At 44.0% G+C, this 22,565-nt stretch overlaps 1 protein-coding gene across 1 annotated transcript in view; it reads left to right on the top strand.

Annotated features, from left to right (window-relative positions):
* The window catches only part of bcl9 (BCL9 transcription coactivator), a 310,905-nt gene that overhangs the window by 3,555 nt on the left and 284,785 nt on the right, over positions 1 to 22,565 (top strand). The window contains exon 2 of the mRNA XM_068032915.1: positions 2,544 to 2,833. Coding sequence (XP_067889016.1) covers positions 2,556 to 2,833 — 278 coding nt within the window. The 5' untranslated portion in view covers positions 2,544 to 2,555. The remainder of the gene's footprint in view (positions 1 to 2,543; positions 2,834 to 22,565) is intronic.

Below are 22,565 nucleotides of genomic sequence, written 5' to 3'. Positions count from 1 at the left end.
TAGTATAAATGGGTGGTTGATGGTCGGCACAGACTCGGTGGGCCGATGGGCCTGTTTCAGTGCTGTATCTCTAAACTAAACTAAACTAAAAAAACTCCCAGGTCCTTCATCCCCTTTAGAATTGTACCCTTTTATTTATATTGGCTCTCCTCATTCTTCCTACCAAAATGATTCAGTTCATACTTTTCTGAATTAAATTTCATGTGCAACTTGTCTGCCCATTCCACCAGCCTGTCTATGGCTTCTTGAAATTTATCACTATTCTCCTGACAGTTTTTCTGCAAATTTTGAAATTGTGCCCTGTATGCCCAAGTCTAAGTCATTAATATATATCAAGTAAAGCAGGGGTCCCAACACCAACCCCTGGGGAGCCCCACTATATACCATCCTCCAGTCTGAAAAACAACTGTTCATAACTACAAGAAATGCTGGAATCACTCAGCAGGTCTGGCAGCATCTGTGGAAAGAGAAGCAGAGTTAACGTTTCGGGTCAGTGACCCTTCTTCGGAACTGACAAATATTAGAAAAGTCACAGATTATAAGCATATTGTTTGCCTTTGCTCCGTGACCTTTTGGTCAGCTATGTGGCCTGGTCCAATCTGCACCTTCTCCTTTGTTATCACTTGCCCCACCCCCACCTCACTTGCTTATAATCTGTGACTTTTCTAATATTTGTGTAACGAACTCGCTTGTGTTTTTTGATGAGGTAACAGAAAGGGTTGATGAAGGTAATATGGTTGATGTGGTGTACATGAACTTCCAAAAGGCATTCGATAAATTGCCACATAGCAGGCTTGTAAGCAAAGTTAGAGCCCATGGAATAAACGGGACAATAGCAGCACGGATACGAAATTGGCTGAGTGACAGGAAACTGAGAGTAGTTATGAACACTAAAATAAAAGCAAAATACTGCGGATGCTGGAAATCTGAAATAAAAACAAGAAATGCTGGAATCACTCAGCAGGTCTGGCAGCATCTGTGGAAAGAGAAGCAGAGTTAACATTTCGGGTCAGTGACCCTTCTTCGGAACTGACAAATATTAGAAAAGTCACAGATTATAAGCATATTGTTTGCCTTTGCTCCGTGACCTTTTGGTCAGCTATGTGGCCTGGTCCAATCTACACCTTCTCCTTTGTTATCACTTGCCCCACCCCCACCTCACTTGCTTATAATCTGTGACTTTTCTAATATTTGTGTAACGAACTTGCTTGTGTTTTTTGTTCATCCACATTTGTCTAAGTGACTATTAATTTTGCCCCGAATTATCATTTCGAAAAGCTTTCCGAGCACTGAGATTAAACTGACTGGCCTGTAGTTGCTGGGCTTGTCCTTACACCCTTTTTTGGACAAGAGTGTAACATTTGCAATTCTGCAGTCCGCTGGCACCACACTTGTATCTAAGGAGGATTGGAAGATTATGGTCAGTGCCTATGCTTACTTCCCTCAGTATCCTTGAATGCATCTCATCCAGTCCTGGTAATTTTTAAACTTTAAGCACAGCCAGCCTATCTTACTTTTTATCACTTTTTAGTCCTTCCAGAGTCTCAACTACCTCCTCTTTCACCATGACTTGGGCAGCATCTTCTTCCTTGGTAAAGATACATGCAATGTACTCATATAGTACCTAAGCCTTGCCCTCTGCCTCCGTGTGTAAATGCCCGTTTAGGTCCCTAATTGATCTCACTCCTCTTTTTAATTACCCTTTTATTATTAATCTGCCTTTCGAAGTCTTTTAGATTCCCTTTGCTGTTAATCGCACGTCCATTTTATACTCTCTCTTTGTTTCTCTTGTTTTTTCACTTCCCCTCTGAACCTTCTATATTCAGCCTGGTTCTCAATTGTACTATCCACCTGATATCTGTCATATGCACCATTTTTTGCTTCACCTTACTCTCTATTTCTTCAGTCATGCAAGGAACTCTGGATCTGTTTTCCCCAACGTTCCCCCTTGTGGGAATCTATCTTGACTGTACCTGAGCTGTCTCCTCTTTAAAAGCAATGCAGTACTGAGGACGTGCTACATTGTAGGGGAAATGTTAAACAGATGCATTTAAATTTTAATCTGTATAGCACTTGGAAAAAGGGGTATTATCACCATAAAGCACATATTTTCGCTGTGCAAAGCAAAGCAAAACTTCAAAAAATATCTTAACATTTTTATAGAGATAAATGCACGTTTAGCTTTTGGAATCTACAGAATGAGCCAAAGAACTCATCGATTGTAATTACACAAATATAAAACACATCATTAAATGCTTATGAGGAATTAACCTTTTGAATGTAGCAATTATATAATGTATGGAATGTTTTGAGAAGTTGTTAAGCCAAATTTTTCAGGAAACAGCCATTCATAGACCCCAAAATTACTTGTTTATGGGAGTTTTTGAAGATGAGTTATTGTACTTGGAGTATTCTGGATATTTGTAGATCTACACTTGGATTCCCAATCCGTGCACATGCTGTACAAACGTCCAATAATTCATAAAAATCTATCCTAGAATTCTCTCTTAAAGTGAACCACTCTCTGCTCTCAACTTTTACAGTGTGCCTTGGAGATGCGCGAGTTCCTTCAGCAGGAGCAGGCACACGTAGAGAGAATGTTGGAAGTGCAAGAAGAGCGAGCCCACTTCAACAAGAAAGAACGAGCAAAAAAGAAGGACGAACTAAAAGACAGTGATCAAATGTTTACAAATTCCCAGAAAAACCTAAAAACACCGAAGGCTCTGAGCCCGGATAAGCACTTAACCTCTCCATTGGGTATAACAGCTGCTCCTCCCCCAATGCATTCAAATAATACAAAGATGAAAAACTCACCATCTGGAACTCCAGCAAGGTAAGAGTCTATGAAAACGTATGTGTGAATATTTTCATATTATTAAAAAATATTACATGAGGAATTCAGTCTCTTAATGATAAAGTTGGGGTTACAAACTCATAGAAAAGGAAGAGATAAACCAACTTCCCCGTTTTCTATACCAATCTCTATCCAACCCCCACCGCCCAAACAAAAAAGAGTAAAGTTACTTGGTCAAAAAGGTAGGTTTAAGGAGGATCTTAAAGGTGGAGAGGAAGGTAGAATGGCAGAGAGTTTTAGGGAGGGAATTCCAGGTCATGGGGCCTAGATGGCTGGAAAGCACAGCCACAAATGGTGGGATGAAGGTAGGGAGGGGCACGCAAAACGCCAGAGTTCAAGAAGCAAAGCCTTAGAAGTTAAGTACAAATTTCCTCTGCGCAGGAATGATGAGGTTTGAGAAGTCCCATATATTGGGCCTCTGACCTCTGTCATATGGGAACAATGCTGCAGGAGGAGTCCAAGAAATTAACTGAGCAAAATAATGGCCTGGGAGGTGTCTTGGATTGGGATGGAGTGTTGTGGGTCCCAGGGTATGGTAAGAGTTGATAATTTAATAATACTGCCCTCTCTGTTGGGAGGTTATCTCCTTCTTCTTTGGCCTCCTTATCTCAAGAGACAATGGATAGCGCCTAGAGCTGGTCAGTGGTTTGTGGAGCAGTGCCTGGAGTGGCTATAAAGCCCAATTCTAGAGTGACAGACAGGAGCTTATATTGAATAAATAAATGAGACAACATGGTTGATTAAGTAGTCTCTATGTGAGTCATTTCCACTTCAAATACCATAAAAAGATGGTGACAAAGAAGGGATGGATTTTTTTTACACTTCATTGGCATAATCAAGGACCAGAGAACACTGAAACACTTTTGGATTCTCTCCAGTTAAATTTGAGGATGTTTGAGCAGTTTAGAAAGATTTCTCTGTGTGCACATCTTGTGTTCCTGCACAGCTCAGTGAGTCAGATAGGAATTGTGAGAAGATGCAAACTTAGACTGAGTGATGTATGTAATTGCATGAAAAAAGGCACAAAAAGCTTATTTGTGCTGAATGGGGGAATTCAATCCTGACAAAGAGGACGAGAGTAATTATGAAGGCAGGCTTAACATTTGGATGGAAACAAATAAAATAGGCGATGAGGATAAAGTTAATGTCTTCCACCGACAAACCCTAGTTCTATGAAATACACAGAAATAAATTAGATTCTGGGCTCCTATTATGGCAGGTGTCGTGCAGGCCCCCACTTGCAAAGAATGAGGCACATAATTTCGCCACATTGACATTAAATTTCAAATTGTTACTGGGAAGAAGAGAAGGCCTGTTACAAGGAATTGTTAGGTCCCTGGCCAGAAAGATATTTTTGCATATTAGCAGACAGTATTGGAACAAAGGAGCTATCCCCTGCTCCCACACAACACACAGAAAAGACCTGGTCAAACAATTTTGGTCATGTGACCACTCTGCTGGCCAACTTGGTGAGTTTTAAATTGCAGAGACAGTGTTTGAACTGGGAAAGCTCTTTGATCCTGGACTCTCCTCCTCCTGTCTGCTCCCATCTCTTTCTCAGGAACTCCAAAACCCCTGAAGACATGTGAACCCCAAGAGAGAGAAAGGTCTCCTACAATGAACAAGATTTAAGAAGAATACTGGGCCCTAATGCAAAGCAAGACCATATCTTCAATCAGCGAGCTCGAAGAACAGTAACAAAAAACCCTCCTCAGAGATTGCCTCAAACTTTTCCACTCTATTATTTCTTCTGCTCTTTTCTGTCCCGATCTGCATGTGTGTACATTATATACATGGTGCCGTGGGTGCATCGTTTATCTGTAGGGATTAACCGAATTAGAGTTGAAGTTTAAGTTTTAATAAATTTCATTTTTCTTCTTTAAACCTTATGTTACAACCAGCTGTGAAAGATGTCTAGGGGTCTGTCACTATCTTCACCTGGTCTTATTGTAACAGGGTTCAATTTTAAACACACTGTGTTTTGAGCTGCCCTTTTGTGAATCCTTGTTCACAACTTTCCAATTATAAGGCAAAGAAATGAGCACAAACAGGCTTTCTGTGGTTTAAAGAAGAAAAGATGAAAATGTTTAAACCTTAAACTTAAACTCTAATATGGTTAATGCCTACGGATATACATCGTGCCCACGCTAGCATACACACACAATACACACATGCAAATAGGGACAGAAAAGACCAGAAGAGAAAATAAGTCGAACAGTTTGAGGCAATACCTTGCTACTGTTTTTCGAGCTCACTATAGTCCATGATTGAAGATATGGACTTGCGTTTCGTTGGGGCCCAGTATTCTTCGTAAACCTTGTTCATGTAGGAAGTTCAAATTCAAAAAGTCCAGCCAGCTAGTCATGTGACTAAAACTGGTTTGACCACTTCTGTGTATTGGGGAAGCAACTACTGGGTCTCCATTGTTTCAACATCGTCTGGTACTATGCACATGTCCTTCCAGTCAGGGCTTGCAATTCTAGATTTTAATGTTCATGTGGTGAAATCATGTGTGCCTCAGTCTTGGCAGGTGGGGGATTTGCCTGACACCTCCACACCCAGGGAAATGAAATGATTTGAAGAAAATCGGCGTAGTTCATTACAGAGTCTGAGAGGAATATAAGATACAGAAAGAAAACCATGCATTTCTCTCATTCATTTCCATTCATTCACCAATCTTAAGCTCATTGAAAATGGTTTGTTCTGGGTGCCTGGGTGCTTTAATTTCCCTCTTTTTTTCTCAGGAGAGTTAGTAGGGGTGGGGGGGAGGCACAGGTCTATCCTGAACTCCCTGATTTAGGCAAAGACTTTTGACTTCAGGGGATGGGTAGTTCCCTTTTCCTCTAACGGTGAGGGGGAGGAGGCTTTGTTACTCTCCCCTTTGTTCTCCAGGACACTCCTACCTACATGTATTTGTGCAGACTTAACTGCTTTCTGTGACACTTTGACTAGGTGAGGCATCGGCCTCACAGTCTCTCTGCTCCCTAGAGGTCTCTCTTTGTCTCTGCAGGCTCCTATAAATGTCGTTAGTAACTCTGGTGGGGTGCTTCTAGAGTCTGTATTTACATAGGGGGATGTGGGGTGTACCTTTCCACATCTCTTTCTCACGGAATTCCAAACCCACTGAAGACACATGAACCCCAAGAGAAAGACAAGTCTCCTACAGTGAACAAGGTTTAAGAAGAATACTGGGCCCCAATGAAAGGCAAGACTATATTGTCAATTAAGGACTCTACGGCGTGCTCAAAGCACAGTAACAAAAAGCCCTCCTCAGAGATTGCCTCAAACTTTTCCACTTTATTATTTCTTCTACTCTTTTCTGTCCCTATCTGCATGAGTGTATTGCATATACTTTCTGGTATGGGCGTGTCATGTACCCATGGGCGTTAACTGAATTAGAGTTGAAGTTTAAGTTTCCATAAATGTCACTTTTCTTCTTTAAACCTAAGAAAACCTGTTTGTGCTGGTTTCTTTGCCTTATAATTGGAAAGCAGTGAACAAAGATTCACCAAGGGTGAGCTAAAACAGGTGTGTTTAAAATTAAACCCTGTTACAGTAAGACCAGGTGAAGGCTGAGAGGGACCCCTAGACATCTTTCTCCCCTGGTCATAACAGAAGGACTAAGAATGAAATTGCACCGAGAGTTGCATTCCATCAAAGGAAACAGTTGCCAAGTGAGTCTGTAGTGGATTTACATTCTTGAATTAAAGAAACTCTCTTGCTACTGTTGGTATGGTGTGAACTTAGAGATAACCCTTAGAGACAATTTCGTAGGAGGCATGAAGAACAATAAATTCAAGGTCAAGCTGTTGAGTAAAGGAAATAAGCTGACATGGAGGGATGAGGCCATGGCCATAGAAATGGCAGAAAGAGATAGTTGCAATTGCAAGAGAATTCTTTTTCCAAGCCGGCAGGTGAGGTCCACTGGATTTCAGCAGGATCAAGGCCATAGTGGCCAGGTCCACAGTCTCAGAGTCAGATGTTCAGATGTTACCATTGCCATGGTAGCCACAAAGCATCCAACTGTCTCCATTTCCAATCAAAGTGCTATGCCTGTGGGAAAGTGGGTCATATCCAGATGGCATGCAGGAGTAGAGGAAACAATAATTCTCCAGGGTGTGGTTAAGCTCCAAATCACAGTAAAGCATCAGGTCGTGGTCAAGCACCAGGTTGGGGCCAAGCGTTAGTTTGCTGTCAAGCACCAGGTCGAAGTCAGAGTAGATTGAATGCTAATTCTGGAGCCTGGAAGTCCTCGAATATGCATATGATAGATATGGACTCAGAAGTTGATGTAAACGAGCAGGGAGATCAAGAGTTGAACTCTATCAGAGTGCAACAAAAACAACACATGGAAGATGAGAATAATAGGACTGGAGATATAATTCCAGTGCTTATATTAGAAATGAATGTAGAAGATTCACAACTTGCTTTCATCGTTAATACAGTTGCAGCAGTGTCTGTTATCTTGGAAGGAGAGTACAAGAAACTCCTAAGTCACATTCCTTAATGCAAAAGTAGTGTGAAACTAACTAGTTATTCCAATAACATTATCCCAGTGATAGGTCAAATTAGTGTTAGTGTGGAATATGATGATGATTGGTAGTATTTGAACGGAACAAAGTCTCCCTGATGGGAAGGAATTGGCTGAAGAAGATATGGTTAAACTGGGCTGAGTTATTTGCAGTAGTGGTCAATAAGTGTGTGTCTCACATTGAAAAAGTGCTAAGAAAGCAGAAAGTGTTTTTTGAGCAAGGAGGACTAAATGATAAAATTAGGCATCACAAGGCTGAAGTCAAGATAAAGGACAATGTACAGCTGACATTTTACAAGGCTAGGCCAATGCCCTATGCCCAGTTAGAAACAATAAGTGTAGAGTTAGATAGATTAGAAAGATCTGGGCAATTAAGAAGGTGAAGAGCAGTGAATGGGCTGCATCCATTGTGGTAGTTTAAAAAAGACGTGCCTGTTCAGATTTGTGGAGATTACAAGGAAATGGTAAATCGAAGGTGATTAAAAATGATCCTTACCCACTCTCTGCCAGTGAAGATTTGTTTTCTAATTTAGCCAATGGGAAGGTGTTCAGTAAGATAGATCTGTCAGATGCACACTTTACAATTAGAAATAACTGAACAAGAGGAAGGAATTGTTTATCATTCATACACACCTGTTGGGGTGTTTACTGCTCCCGCAGTGTTCATGGATCTGGTACTAAGTGTGATGAAGGGAGTGTACTGCTTCTTAGATGACACTCTAATTAGTAGCAAGACAGAGGAAGAGCACGTTGAAAGGTTGAAAAAAGTCCGAGATCGACTTCAAGAGGATGGCGTCAAAGCAAAAAAGCACAAGTGTTACTTCATGGTGTCAAGAGTAACATACCTGGGTCACCAAACCGATGGTGAAGGTATCCATCCACGCAGGAGAAGATTGAGGAGATTTTTAAAGCAGAGAGACCAGAGAAGAACTTAGAACATTTAAAGGGGTTGTGTATTATTCTAAGTTCATCCCTGACTGAGCTAACACATTCGCTGCACATATGAACTGCTCAAAACAGAATCCCTTGGGAGAGGCAAAAAGCATTTGAAGAAGTGAAGAAAGTACTGACTAGTGTTGCTGTTTCAGCCCACTATGATTCCAAGAAACAACTGGTTCTTGTGTGTGATGCCTCACCACAACGGTTAAGTGTGTTGTTATCTCACATAATGGAAGCTGGTGTGGAAAGCCCTGTAGTATATGCTTCACGTATGTTAATGAAATCAGAGCAAAATTACTCACAAGTTGAGAAAGAGGCATTAGCTATCATGGTGGCCCGGCTGCTGAAGACATTCTTAAATTTAAAAGTTTAATAAGTTACCTGAATTCCTTCTTCTGCTAGAGGGCTTCCTATTGACCCTCAAGCTTCGAGAGCCCATCTGCCATCCTTACTTGGATGGTAAGCCACTCTCTTGCCACTAATGGGCCAAGGTACTTGTGGATAAGGATAAGAGTAGTCCTCGGGTGAAGGTGTTAAATTGGGGGAAGGCTAATTATAACAATATTAGGCAGGAACTGAAGAATTTAGATTGGGGGCGGCTGTTTGAGGGTAAATCAACATCTGACATGTGGGAGTCTTTCAAATGTCAGCTGATTAGAATCCAGGACCAGCATGTTCCTGTGAGGAAGAAAGACAAGTTTGGCAAGTTTCGGGAAGCTTGGATAACACGGGATATTGTGAGCCTAGTCAAAAAGAAAAAGGAAGCATTTGTGAGGGCTGAAAGGCTAGGAACAGACGAAGCACTTGAGGAATATAAAAACAGTAGGAAGGAACTTAAGCAAGGAGTTAGGAGGGCTAAAAGGGGTCATGAAAAGTCATTGGCAAACAGGATTAAGGAAAATCCCAAGGCTTTTTATACATATATAAACAGCAAGAGGGTAAAAAGGGACAGGGTTGGCCCACTCAAGGACAGAGAAGGGAATCTATGTGTGAAGTCAGAGGAAATGGGCGAGGTGCTAAATGAGTACTTTGCATCAGTATTCACCAAAGAGAAGGACTTGGTGGATGATGAGCCGAGGGAAGGGAGTGCAGATAGTCTCAGTCATCTCATTATCAAAAAGGAGGAGGTGTTGGGTGTCTTGCAAAGCATTAAGGTAGATAAGTCCCCAGGGCCTGATGGGATCCACCCTAGAATACTGAGGGAGGCAAGGGAAGAAATTGCTGGGGCCTTGACAGAAATCTTTGCATCCTCATTGGCTACAGGTGAGGTCCCAGAGGACTGGAGAATAGCCAATGTTGTTCCTTTGTTTAAGAAGGGTAGCAAGGATAATCCAGAAAATTATAGGCCGGTGAGCTTTACGTCAGTGGTAGGGAAACTATTGGAGAGGATTATTCGGGACAGGATTTACTCCCATTTGGAAACAAACAAACTTATTAGCGAGAGACAGCATGGTTTTGTGAAGGGGAGGTCGTGTCTTACTAATTTGATTGAGTTTTTTGAGGAAGTGACGAAGATGATTGATGAAGGAAGGGCAGTGGATGTTATCTATATGGACTTTAGTAAAGCCTTTGACAAGGTCCCGCATGGCAGACTGGTACAAAAGGTGAAGTCACACGGGATCAGAGGTGAGCTGGCAAGATGGATACAGAACTGGCTCGGTCATAGAAGACTGAGGGTATCAGTGGAAGTGTGTTTTTCTGAATGGAGGGATGTGACTAGTGGTGTTCCGCAGGGATCAGTGCTGGGACCTTTGCTGTTTGTATTATATATAAATGATTTGGAGGAAAATGTAGCTGGTCTGATTAGTAAGTTTGCGGACGACACAAAGGTTGGTGGAATTGCGGATAATGATGAGGATTGTCAGAGGATACAGCAGGATATAGATCGGTTGGAGACTTGGGTGGAGAAATGGCAGATGGAGTTTAATCTGGACAAATGTGAGGTTATGCATTTTGGAAGGTCTAATGCAGGTGGGAGGTACACAGTAAATGGCAGAACCCTTAGGAGTATTGACAGGCAGAGAGATCTTGGCGTACAGGTCCACAGGTCACTGAAAGTGGCAATGCAGGTGGATAAGGTAGTCAAGAAGGCATACAGCATGCTTGCCTTCATCGGTCGGGGCATTGAATACAAAAATTGACAAGTCATGTTGCAGCTGAACCTTAGTTAGGCCACACTTAGAATATTGCGTGCAATTCTGGTCGCCACACTACCAGAAGGACATGGAGGCTTTGGATAGGGTACAGAGGAGGTTTACCAGGATGTTGCCTGGTCTGGAGGGCATTAGCTATGAGGAGAGGTTGGAAAAACGCAGATTATTTTCACTGGAACGACGGAGGTGGAGGGGTGACATGATCGAGGTTTACAAATTTATGAGTGGCATGGACGGAGTGGACAGTCAGAAGCTTTTTTCCAGGGTGGAAGAGTCTGTTACTAGGAGACATAGGTTTAAGGTGCGAGGGGCAAAGTTTAGAGGGGATGTGCGAGGCAAGTTTTTTACACAGAGGGTGGTGAGTGCCTGGAACTTGCTGCCAGGGGAGGTGGTGGAAGCAGATACAATAGTGACGTTTAAGAGACATCTTGACAAATACATGAATAGGAAGGGAATAGAGGGATATGGGCCCCAGAAGTGCAGAGGTTGTTAGTTTAGGCAGGCATCAAGATCGGCGCATGCTTGGAGGGCCGAATGGCCTGTTCCTGTGCTGTACTGTTCTTTGTTCTTTGTTCTTTGTTCAGGCAGGGATAAACAATTGTTGCAGTTCATCCATGCGCTCTTTACATGTTTGCCATTGCCTATCCACCGTCATCCCTTTAAGTAACATTTCCCAATCTATCATGGCCAACTCACGCCTCATACCTTCATAGTTTCCTTTCCTAAGATTCAGGACCCTTGTCTCAGAATCAACTACGTCATTCTCCATCTTGATGAAGAATTCTATCATATTATGGTCGCTCGTCCCCAAGGGGTGTCGCACCACTAGATTGTCAATTATTCCTCTCTCATTACACAATATTCAGTCTAGGATGGCCTGTTCTCTAGTTGGTTCCTCAACGTATTGATCCAGAAAACCATCCCGTATGCACTCCAAGAATTCCTCCTCTCCGGTATTGTGACTAATTTGATTTGCCCAATCTATATGCAGATGAAAGTTACCCATAATTACAGATGTTCCTCTATCGCATGCATCTCTAATTTCATGTTTAATGCCATTCCCAACATCACCACTACAGTTTGGGGGTCTATATACAACCCCCACTAACGTTTTTTGCCCCTTAGTGTTTCTCAGCTCTACCCATATAGATTCCCCATTGTCAGAGCTAATATAAACCGTGTTCAGTAACACGCAGATTGATGTAGCTTTGTAACCACTGTAATCAATAAAGATGATACCATTAGAGTATGCTTGAATCCCAGAAGATTAAATTGAGGATTCAAAAGGTGCCCTCACAAGAAGCTTACTCTGGAGGAGCTCAACCCAAGATTTTCTGGAGCCAAGTTCTTTTCAAAGTTGGATGTGACGCATGGATATTGGTCAGTGCACCTTTTCAAGGATTCACAGGAACGAACAACATTTAGAACACCATTTGGGAAGTATGCTTCCTATGGTTACCATTCGGTCTATCTCGAGTCAATGCCTATTCAAACAACATATGGATCGCATTACTGAGAGTGTTCCTGGCTCTGTTTGCATTGCGGCTGACATTGCGGTCATGGGAAGTGTCACAACTCAAGCTGAAATGAGTCACCCTTGAAATCACAGCTTTTACTTCAACAAAGTTTTAACAAGTGTTTTATTAAAGACTTCTGTAGAGTTCTGTTCACTGTTCTCACTACAGCAGCATAAGCTTATTTGACCTTACAACAACCCCCATGTCAGATGTTTCCCCCAAAACACTGAGTTCCTTTCAGTTTCACTTCCAAGTACCATAATTTCTCGAATACTCAAGCCCACACATAGAATCATGACAGGAAGTGCCAAGGAAGAGCTTGACAAGAATCTTCACATTCTAATGGAGATGGCTAGAAGAGAACGTCTTGAGTTGAATAGCAAAAAATGTGCTATCAGTGTGAGCCATATTAATTTCTTCAGCTCAATGTATTCTGACACTGGTGTATGACCAGATCCCAGTAAAGTTGAGGATGTACGATCATTGCCTAATCCTCAAGGTAAATATGAGTTGCAGGGGCATTTGCACCTGGTTAACTCCTTAGCACCATATATCTCGAATTTCTCTGAGAAAGCATCATCACTGCATAATCTTCTAAAGAAAAATATTCCATTCTTGGGGCATGAAGATCCTCAGCATGCGTTTGATTCATTAAAACAGTTACGTTCTGCTGAAGCATGTTTACAATGCTATGACCCAAGGAAAGAAATGGAAGCAGATGGTTCACAAAAGGGTCTCGGAGCATTTCTGTTACAGGAAGGTAGGCCAATTGCGTTTGGCTCTAAAAGTTTGTCATCTGCTCGGGGAACTATTCAAACATAGAATGAGAAACATAGACATTAGCGCTTGGCATCACCAGGTTCCATATGTACGTATTTGGCAAACATTTTGTTGTCAATACTGATCACAAGCCACTAGAAATAATTTGGCAAAAGCCATTCACCAGCACACCACCTCGACTCCAAAGATTGGAAATCAAAGAACAGGACAGTGATTGCAAGATCTGGTACAAATCTGGAAACCTCATGGTTACATCTGACACATTGAGCAGGCTATCCAACCTCAGGAAGACAGAAGATATATTGTTGGCTGTCCAAGTGGACAAAGTAGTTACGGAACTAGAAGATGCATACAACATTGACTGAATGTGATTTGGACAGAACAAATGCGAAGAACTCCAGAGAGAGACTTCCAGAGATCCTGTCCTCAGGGCATTATGGGAGCTCATTATCAGTGGATTGCCAGGTCTAATACAAGAGGTTCCCACAGACCTCAGAACCTTTTAAGCACATAGCGCCAAATTCGGGATATCAAGTGGAGTCATTTTCAAGGGCAGACAAGTACCAACAGCACTTCATCAAAATATCCTTGCCCAATTATATCAAGGTCACATGGACATTGAAAGATCAAGACAACTTGCACATGAGACATTTTATTGGTCAGGGATCAATAATAACATAGAATGAGCAGGAGGATGTGTGATGCATATCAGTAGCATCAGCCAAGTCAACACAAAGAGCTACTCCATCCTCATGATGTTCCATCACATCCATGATCAAGAATAGCTGCTGACTTATTTACTGTCAGAGGTGATGACTTCTTACTGATGACCGACGACTTCTCCAAATTTCAAGTGCAACGGTAGCAAACACGATGAGTGCCGTTTTCAGTCTTTTTGGTTCTCCAGAGGAGATACTGTTGGATAACGATTCACAGTACAATGGTAAGCCATTCCAAGCCATGTGCGAAAAGTGGGCTGTGACTCACATTATGTCATCAGCGATGGGGTCAAGGGTTGGTCTCTTGAGGAGAGGGGTTATTCTAATACAGAATGAACATAAGAATATAAGAAATAGGAGCAGGAGCAGGCCATTCAGCCCCTCAAGCCTGCCCCGCCATTCAATAAGATCATGGCTGATCTGCCCCAGTCCTCAACTTCTCTTTCGGGCCTGCTCTGCCTAACTCTCGACTCCCCGAGATTTCAAAAATCTATCTACCTCCTGCTTAAATACATTTAGTGACCTAGCCTCCACAACTCTCTGAGGCAGAGAATTCCAGAGATTCACCACCCTCTGAGAGAAGAAATTCCTTCGCATCTTAGTTTTAAATGTGTGCCCCCTTATTCTGTAATTATGTCCCCTAATTCGAGAAACATAGTGTGAAGAATAATGAGGGAGGGGAATTTTCGATATGTGTATTGGGGAACTTCTTTGATCAACATGCCTCCAGCCCAACAAGGAAGGAAATCGCATTGGGTATAGTTCTGGGAATTAACTTAGTTACAGGCAGAGGTCATCTAGCTGGCAGTGAACACAACATAAAAGCAAAATACTGCGGATGCTGGAAATCTGAAACAAAAACAAGAAATGCTGGATTCACTCAGCAGGTCTGGCAGCATCTGTGGAAAGAGAAGCAGAGTTAACGTTTCGGGTCAGTGACCCTTCTTCGGAACTGACAAATATTAGAAAAGTCACAGATTATAAACAAGTGAGGTGGGGGTTGGGCAAGAGATAACAAAGGAGAAGGTGCAGATTGGACCAGGCCACATAGCTGACCAAAAGGTCACGGAGCAAAGGCAAACAATATGTTAATGGTGTGTTGAAAGACAAAGCATTAGTACAGATTAGGTGTGAATATACTGAATAATGAACATCAGCAAGTGCAAACCTGAAGAAAAACAACCTGAAAAAAACAGTGGGTAAGCAAACTGAACAAACTAAGATGAAATGAAATAAATGCAAAAAAAGATTGTAAAAAATGTAAAAAGGAATGCAAAAAAAAGGAAGAAAAAATGACTAAAAATGAAAGTAAAGTGGGGGGCTGTCATGCTCTGAAATTATTGAACTCAATGTTCAGTCCGGCAGGCTGTAGTGTGCCTAATCGGTAGATGAGATGCTGTTCCTCCAGCTTGCGTTGATGTTCACTGGAACACTGCAGCAATCCCAGGACAGAGATGTGAGCATGAGAGCAGGGGGGAGTGTTGAAATGGCAAGCAACCGGAAGCTCAGGGTCCTGCTTGCGGACTGAGCGGAGATGTTCCGCAAAGCGGTCACCCAGTCTGCGCTTGGTCTCCCCAATGTAGAGGAGACCACACTGTGAGCAGCGAATACAGTATACTACATTGAAAGAAGTACAAGTAAATCGCTGCTTCACCTGAAAGGAGTGTTTGGGGCCTGGGATAGTGAGGAGAGAGGAGGTAAATGGGCAGGTATTACACCTCCTGCGATTGCAAGGGAAGGTGCCCTGGGACGGGGACGAGGTGGTGGGGGTAATGGAGGAGTGGACCAGGGTGTCGCGGAGGGAACGATCCCTTCGGAATGCTGACAGGGGAAGGGAGGGGAAGATGCGACTGGTAGTGGCATCACGCTGGAGGTGGCGAAAATGGCGGAGGATGATCCTTTGGATATGGAGGCTGGTGGGATGAAAAGTGAGGACAAGGGGAACCCTGTCACGGTTCTGGGAGGGAGGGGAAGGGGTGAGGGTAGAGGTGCGGGGAATGGGTCGGACACGGTTGAGGGCCCTGTCAACCACAGTGGGGGGAAATCCTCGGTTGAGGAAAAAGGAGGTCATATCAGAAGCACCGTCATGGAAGGTAGCATCATCAGAGCAGATGCGTCGGAGACGGAGAAACTGGGAGAATGGAATGGAGTCCTTACAGGAGGTAGGGTGTGAAGAAGTGTAGTCGAGGTAGCTGTGGGAGTCAGTGGGCTTATAATGGATATTGGTAGACAACCTATCCCCAGAGATGGAGACAGAGAAGTCGAGGAAGGGAAGGGAAGTGTCAGAGATGGACCATGTAAAGGTGAGAGAAGGGTGGAAATTGGAAGCAAAGTTGATAAAGCTTTCTAGTTCGGGGCGGGAGCAGGAAACGGCACCGATACAGTCATCAATGTACCGGAAAAAGAGTTGGGGGAGGGGGCCTGAGTAGGACTGGAACAAAGAATGCTCGACATATCCCACAAAAAGACAGGCATAACTAGGACCCATGCGGGTACCCATAGCGACACCTTTTACTTGAAGGAAATGCATGGAGTTGAAGGAGAAGTTGTTCAATGTGAGAACAAGTTCAGCCAGGCGGAGGAGGGTGTTGGTGGATGGGGACTGGTTGGGCCTCTGTTCCAGGAAGAAGCGGAGAGCCCTCAAACCATCCTGGTGGGGGATGGAGGTGTAGAGCGATTGGACGTCCATAGTGAAGAGGAGGCGGTTGGGACCAGGAAACTGGAAATTGTCAAAATGACGTAGGGCGTCAGAAGAGTCACGGATGTAGGTGGGAAGAGACTGGACCAGCGGAGAAAAGATAGAGTCTAGATAGGAAGAAATAAGTTCAGTTGGGCAGGAGCAGGCTGACACAATGGGTCTGCCGGGACAGTCCCGTTTGTGGATTTTGGGAAGGAGGTAGAAGCGGGCTGTCCGGGGTTGCGGGACTATGAGGTTGGAAGTGAACACAACATAACCTGATTTAAAGCAATTCAGGAAAGAGGAAAGAAAAGGTAAAAATTGTCAATTCGAGAAGAGCTAATTTCAGTAATTTAAGAAATTACCTAGCACAGGTAGATTAGAAAGGACACGGCAATGCCATAACAGACATAATGTAAGGAGGATGTTCAGGAAATAAATAGTTCAGGTACAAACTAGGCATATTCCTTTGAAGGGAAAAGGGAGATCATCCATAATTCTCCCTGGACGGCACAGTGGCGCAGTGGTTAGCACCGCAGCCTCACAGCTCCAGCGACCCAGGTTCAATTCTGGTAACTGCCTGTGTGGAGTTTGCAAGTTCTCCCTGTGTCTGCGTGGGTTTCCTCCAGGTGCTCCGGTTTCCTTCCACATGCCAAAGACTTGCAGGTTGACAGGTAAATTGGCCATTATAAATTGCCCCTAGTATAGGTAGGTGGAAGGGAAAATATAGGGATAGGTGGGGATGTGGTAGGAATATGGAATTAGTGTAGGATTAGTATAAATGGGTGGTTGATAGTCGGCACAGACTCGGTGGGCCGAAGGGCCTGTTTCAGTGCTGTATCTCTAAAAAAAAAGAAATGAAAGTTAAAATGGAACAGAAAAAAAAGGCTTGTGACGAATGTCAGGAGCAAATTTCATAGTCATAATTGCACAGAAGCAGGCCATTCAGCCCATTGAGTCTCTCTGTGAAGCAATCCAATCAGTCCCATTCCCTGACTCTATCCCTGTAGCCCTGTAAGTTTATTTCCCTCAAGTAACTATCCAATTTCCTTTAGAAATCATTCATCGTCTCCGCTTTCACCACCCTCACGAGCAGAAAGTTCCAGGTCTTCAGCACTTGCTGCATAAAAAAGTTCTTCCTCACATCCCTCCTGCAACTCTTGCCCAAAGCCTTAATTTGGTGTCCCCTAGTCTTTACCGTCAGTTAATGAGAACAGCTTTTCTTTGTCTACCTTATCTAATGCTGTGATAATCTTGTGCACCTCTATCTAATCTCCCCTCAATTAGAGCATGGCTACCCGACCCGAACCCGATGGGACCTGACGACATGTGTCGGGTTCAGGTCGCTCTTCTGGGTCTGGCATTTGGGCCCAGGTTGGGTCGGGCCAGGTTGGACACAATATCACCACCTCCAGTAGGTGGCTCCAATCTTAATGTACTTTTTAAACAACCTTTCAAGTCCAGTTACAGTTTTTGTTGCTTATCTGCACAAGCTTAAGAAGTGAAAAATGGAAGCCAGGTTAACTGAGCATTCCGGTGGTCAGGTCGGGTGGGGTTGGGTGCGGGACAAAAATGAAAGGACTTGGGCCGGTTTGGGCTCAGGTCAGATGTGGTTCTGTCAGGCTCGGGTCAGGTTTCATTTGCAGACCTGAGCAGGCCTTTACCCTCAATCTCCTTTGCTTCAAGGAGAACAACCCTAGCTTCTCTAATCTAACCTTATATCTAATATCCCTCATCCCTGGAACCATTATGGTAAATCTCCTCTGCGCCCTCTCAAGCACACTCATGGAACGTACAGGTGGGAATTGCAAAAGATAAAATGGAAGGCAAAGAGTTTTAAGAAAAGATTAGCAGGCAACATTAAATTGAACCCTGAAACATTTTATGAACAAAGAAAATTAAACGATTAGCTTGGGAAAACGTTGGGCTGATTAAGGACAAAAAGGGACATTTTCATGTAGATGCAGATGAAATGACAAAAATATTAAATTAGTACTTTGCATCTGTCTTCACAAAACAAGTGGATGATGTCAACATTACACTAACAGAGGAAGTAGTAACTAGAAAAGGCATACTAAAAGGATTAGCATTACTGAACGTTGGTAATTCAGATGGTCCAGATGGAAGGTTACCTTGGTTGCTGAAAGAAGCAAAGGTAAAAATAGCAGTGGCTATTTCATTGGATACATGTGTAGCGCCAAAGAACTGGAGGGTTGCTAATGTTATTAAAAGGTATGATGGGAGATAGGCAGTGGAAAACATTTAAGGAGATATTCCATAACTCTCAACAAAGGGGGCAGCACAGTGGTTAGCACTGCAGCCTCATAACTCCAGCGACCCCGGTTCAGTTCTGGGTACTGCCTATGCAGAGTTTGCAAGTTCTCCCTGTGACTGTGCGGGTTTCCACCAGGTGCTCTGGTTTCCTCCCACAGCCAAAGACTTGCAGGTTGAATGGTAAATTGGCCATTGTAAATTGTCCCTAGTGTATGTAGGTGGTAGAAGAATGGAGGGAAGGTGGGGATGTGGTAGGGAATATGGGATTAATGTAAGATTAGTATAAATGGGTGGTTGATGGTCAGCACAGACTTGATGGGCCAAAGGGCCCGTTTCAGTGCTGTATCTCTCTATATATTCCATTGATTTTCTTAATCTATTATTCATTCAGGGGATGTAGGCATTGCTGGCAAGACCAGCATTTATTGCCCATCCCTAATTGCCCTTGAGAAAGTGATGGTGAGCTGCCTTCTTGAACCGCTGCAATCCTTGGGGTGTAGATATACCAACAGTGCTGTTAGGAAGGGAGTGAATGACAGTGAATGAACGGCAATATAGTTTTAAGTCAGGATAGTGTGTGGCTTGGAGGGGAACATGCAGGTGGTGGTGTTCCTGTGCATCTGCTGCCCTTATACTTCTAGGTGGTAGAGGTCGCGGGTTTGGAAGGTGCTGTCGAAGGAACCTTGGTGATATGCTGCAGTGCATCTTGTAGTTGGTACACACTGCTGCCACTGTGCATCAGTGATGAAGGGAGTGAATGTTGAAGGTGGTGGATGGGGTGCTAATCAAGCAGGCTGCTTTGCCCTGGATGGTGTCGAGCTTTTTGAGTGTTGTTGGAGCAGCACCCATCCAGGCAAGTGGAGAATATTCCATCACACTCCTGACTTGTGCCTTGTAGATGGTGGACAGGCATGGGGGAGACAGGCAGTGAGTTACTCACCACATAATTCCTAAGCTCTAACCTGTTCCTGTAGCCACAGTATTTATGTGGCTGCTGCAGTTCAGTTTCTGGTCACCGGTAACCCCCAGGATGTTGATAGTGGGGGATTCGGCAATCGTAATGCCATTGAACATCAAGGGGAGATGGTTAGATTCTCTTTTGCTTGAGATGGTCATTGTCTGACATGAATGTTACTTGCCACTTATCAGCCCAAGCCTGGATGTTATCCAGGTCTTGTTGTATCTGGATAATGGCTGCTTCAGTATCTGAGGAGTTGCGAATGGTGCTGAATATCCCCACTTCTGACCTTATGATGGAGGGAAGGTCATTGATGAAGCAGCTGAAGATGGTTGGGCCGAGGACACTACCCTGAGGAATTTCTGCAGCAATGTCCTGGGGCTGAGATAATTGACCTCCAACAACCACAACCATCTTACTTTGTGCTAGGTACGACTCCAACCAGCAGAAGGTTTCCCCCCGATTCCCATTGACTCCGGTTTTGGGAGGGCTCCTTGATGCCATACTCGGTCACATGCTGCCTTGATTTCAAAGGCAATCACTGTCACCTCACCTCTGGAATTCAGCTCTTTTGTCCAATTTTAGACCAAGGCTGTAATGAGGTCAGGAGCTGAGTAACCCTGGTGGGACCCAAACTGTGCGTCAGTGAACTAGTTATTGCTGAGCATGTGCCACTTGATAGCACTGTCAACGACCCCTTCCATCAGTTTGCTGATGATCGAGTGTAGACTGATAGGGCGGTAATTGGCTGCGTTGGATTTGTCCTGCTTTTTGTGTACAGGACATACCTGGGCAATATTCCATGTTGTCGGGTAGATGCCAGTGTTGTAGCTGTACTGGAACAGCTTTGCTAGAGGTGCGGCTCCTTCTGGAGCACAATCTCCAGTGCTATTGCCGGAATGTTGTCAGGCCCCATTGGCTTTGCAGTATCCAGTGCCTTCAGCCATTTTTTAATATCATGCGGAGTGTATCGAATTGGCTGAAGACTGGCGTCTATGATGTTGGGGACCTCAGGTGGAGGCCAAGATGGATCATCCACTCAACACTTCTGGCTGAAGATGGTTGCAAATGCTTCGGCCTTGTCTTTTGCACTGATGTGCTGGGCTCCCGCATCATTGAGGATGGGGATATTTGTGGAGCCTCCTTCTGTTAGTTGTTTAATTGTCCACCACCATTCACAACTGGATGTGGCAGAACTGCAGAGCTTTGATCTGATCTGTTGGTTATGGGATCGCTTAGCCCCGTCAATCGCATGCTGCCTCTGCTGTTTGACATGCAAGTAGTCCTGTGTTGTAGCTTCACCAGGCAGATACCTCATTTTGAGGTATGCCTGGTGCTGCTCCTGGCATGCCCTCCTGCACTCTTCATTGAACCAGGGTTGGTCTCCCGGCTTAATGTTAATGGTCGACTAGGGGATAAGTCAGGCCATGAGGTTACAGATTGTGGTTGAATGCAATTCTGCTGCTGCTGGTGGCCCACTGCACCTCATGGATGCCCAGTGTTGAGTTGCTAGATCTGTTCGAAATCTATCTCATTTAGCACACTGGTAGTAAAACACAACATGAGGGTTGGTATCCTCAATTTCTCCACAAGGACTGTGTGATGGTCACTCCTACTAATACTGTCATTGGCAGATGCACCTGCAACAGGTAGGTTAGTGATGAGGTCAAGTAGGTTTTTCCCTCTTGTTGGTTCCCTCATCACTTGGTGCAGACCCAGTCTTAGCAGCTATGTCCTTTAGGACTTGGTTAGCTCAGTCAGTAGTGGTGCTACTGAGCCATTCTTAGTCATGGACATTGAAGTCCCCCACCCAGAGTACATTCTTGCTCTTGCTACCCTCAGTGCTTCTTCCAAGTTGTGTTCAACATGGAGAAGCACTGATTCATCAGCTGAGCAGGGTGGGGGGGTGGGCGTAGGGGTGAGGCAATTGGTGGTAATCAGCAGGAGGTTTCCTTACCCATGTTTGACCTGATGCCATGAGACTTCACGGAATCCTACAGCTGAAAACAGTGCCTCAAAGAACAAAGAACAGTACAGCACAGGAACAGGCTATCCTCCAAGCCTGCACCGATCTTGATACCTGTCTAAACTAAAACCTCTGCACTTCTGGGGACCGTATCCCTCTATTCCCATCCTATTCATGTATTTGTCAAGATGCCTCTTAAATGTCGCTATCGCACCTGCTTCCACCACCTCCCCAGCAGCAAATTCCAGGCACTCACCACCCTCTGTGTAAAGAACTTGCCTCGCACATCCCCTCTAAACTTTGCCCCTCACACCTTAAACCTATGTCCGCTAGTAACTGACTGTTCCCCCCTGGGAAAAAGCTTCTGACTATCCACTGTGTCCATGCCAGTCAACTTTGTAAACCTCGATCATGTCGCCCCTCCACCTCCATCGTTCTAGTGAAAACAATCCGAGTTTATCCAACCTCTCCTCATAGCTAATGCCCTCCAGACCAGGCAACATCCTAGTAAACCTCTTCTGTACCCTCTCCAAAGCCTCCACGTCCTTCTGGTAGTGTGGCGACCAGAATTTCACGTAATATTCGAAGTGTGGCCCAAATAAGGTTCTGTACAGCTGCAGCATGACTTGCCAATTTTTATACTCTATGCCCCGACCGATGAAGTCAAGCATGCCATATGCCTTCTTGACTACCTTATCGACCTGCGTTGCCATTTTCAGTAATCTGTGGACCTGTACGCCCGGATCTCTCTGCCTGCCAATACTCCTAAAGGTTCTGCCATTTACTGTATACTTCCCACCTGCATTAGATCTTCCAAAATGCATTACCTCACACTTGTCTGGATTAAACTCCATCTGCCATTTCTCCGCCCAAGTCTCCAACCGATCTATATCCTGCTGTATCCTCTGACAATCCTCATCACTATCCGCAACTCCACCAACCTTTGTGTCGTCCGCAAACTTACTAATCAGTCCAGCTACATTTTCCTCCAAATCATTTATATATAATACAAGCCTCCTTTCCAGTTGGACTAACAACATATTGTTGTAGAAAGTTTTCCTGAACACACTCTGGAATTCTTGCTCTTCACTGCCCTTTACACTACTATTATCCCAGTCTATGTTTGGATAATTAACGTCCTCCATTAAAACTACTCTATAATTTTTGCACCTCTCTGTACTTTCTTTGCAAATTTAT

Source organism: Heterodontus francisci, chromosome 6 (assembly GCF_036365525.1).
Source record: "Heterodontus francisci isolate sHetFra1 chromosome 6, sHetFra1.hap1, whole genome shotgun sequence".
NCBI lineage: Eukaryota > Metazoa > Chordata > Chondrichthyes > Heterodontiformes > Heterodontidae > Heterodontus > Heterodontus francisci.
The sequence above is the reverse complement of the archived record's forward strand: the minus strand, read 5'-3'. Positions and strand labels throughout refer to the sequence as shown.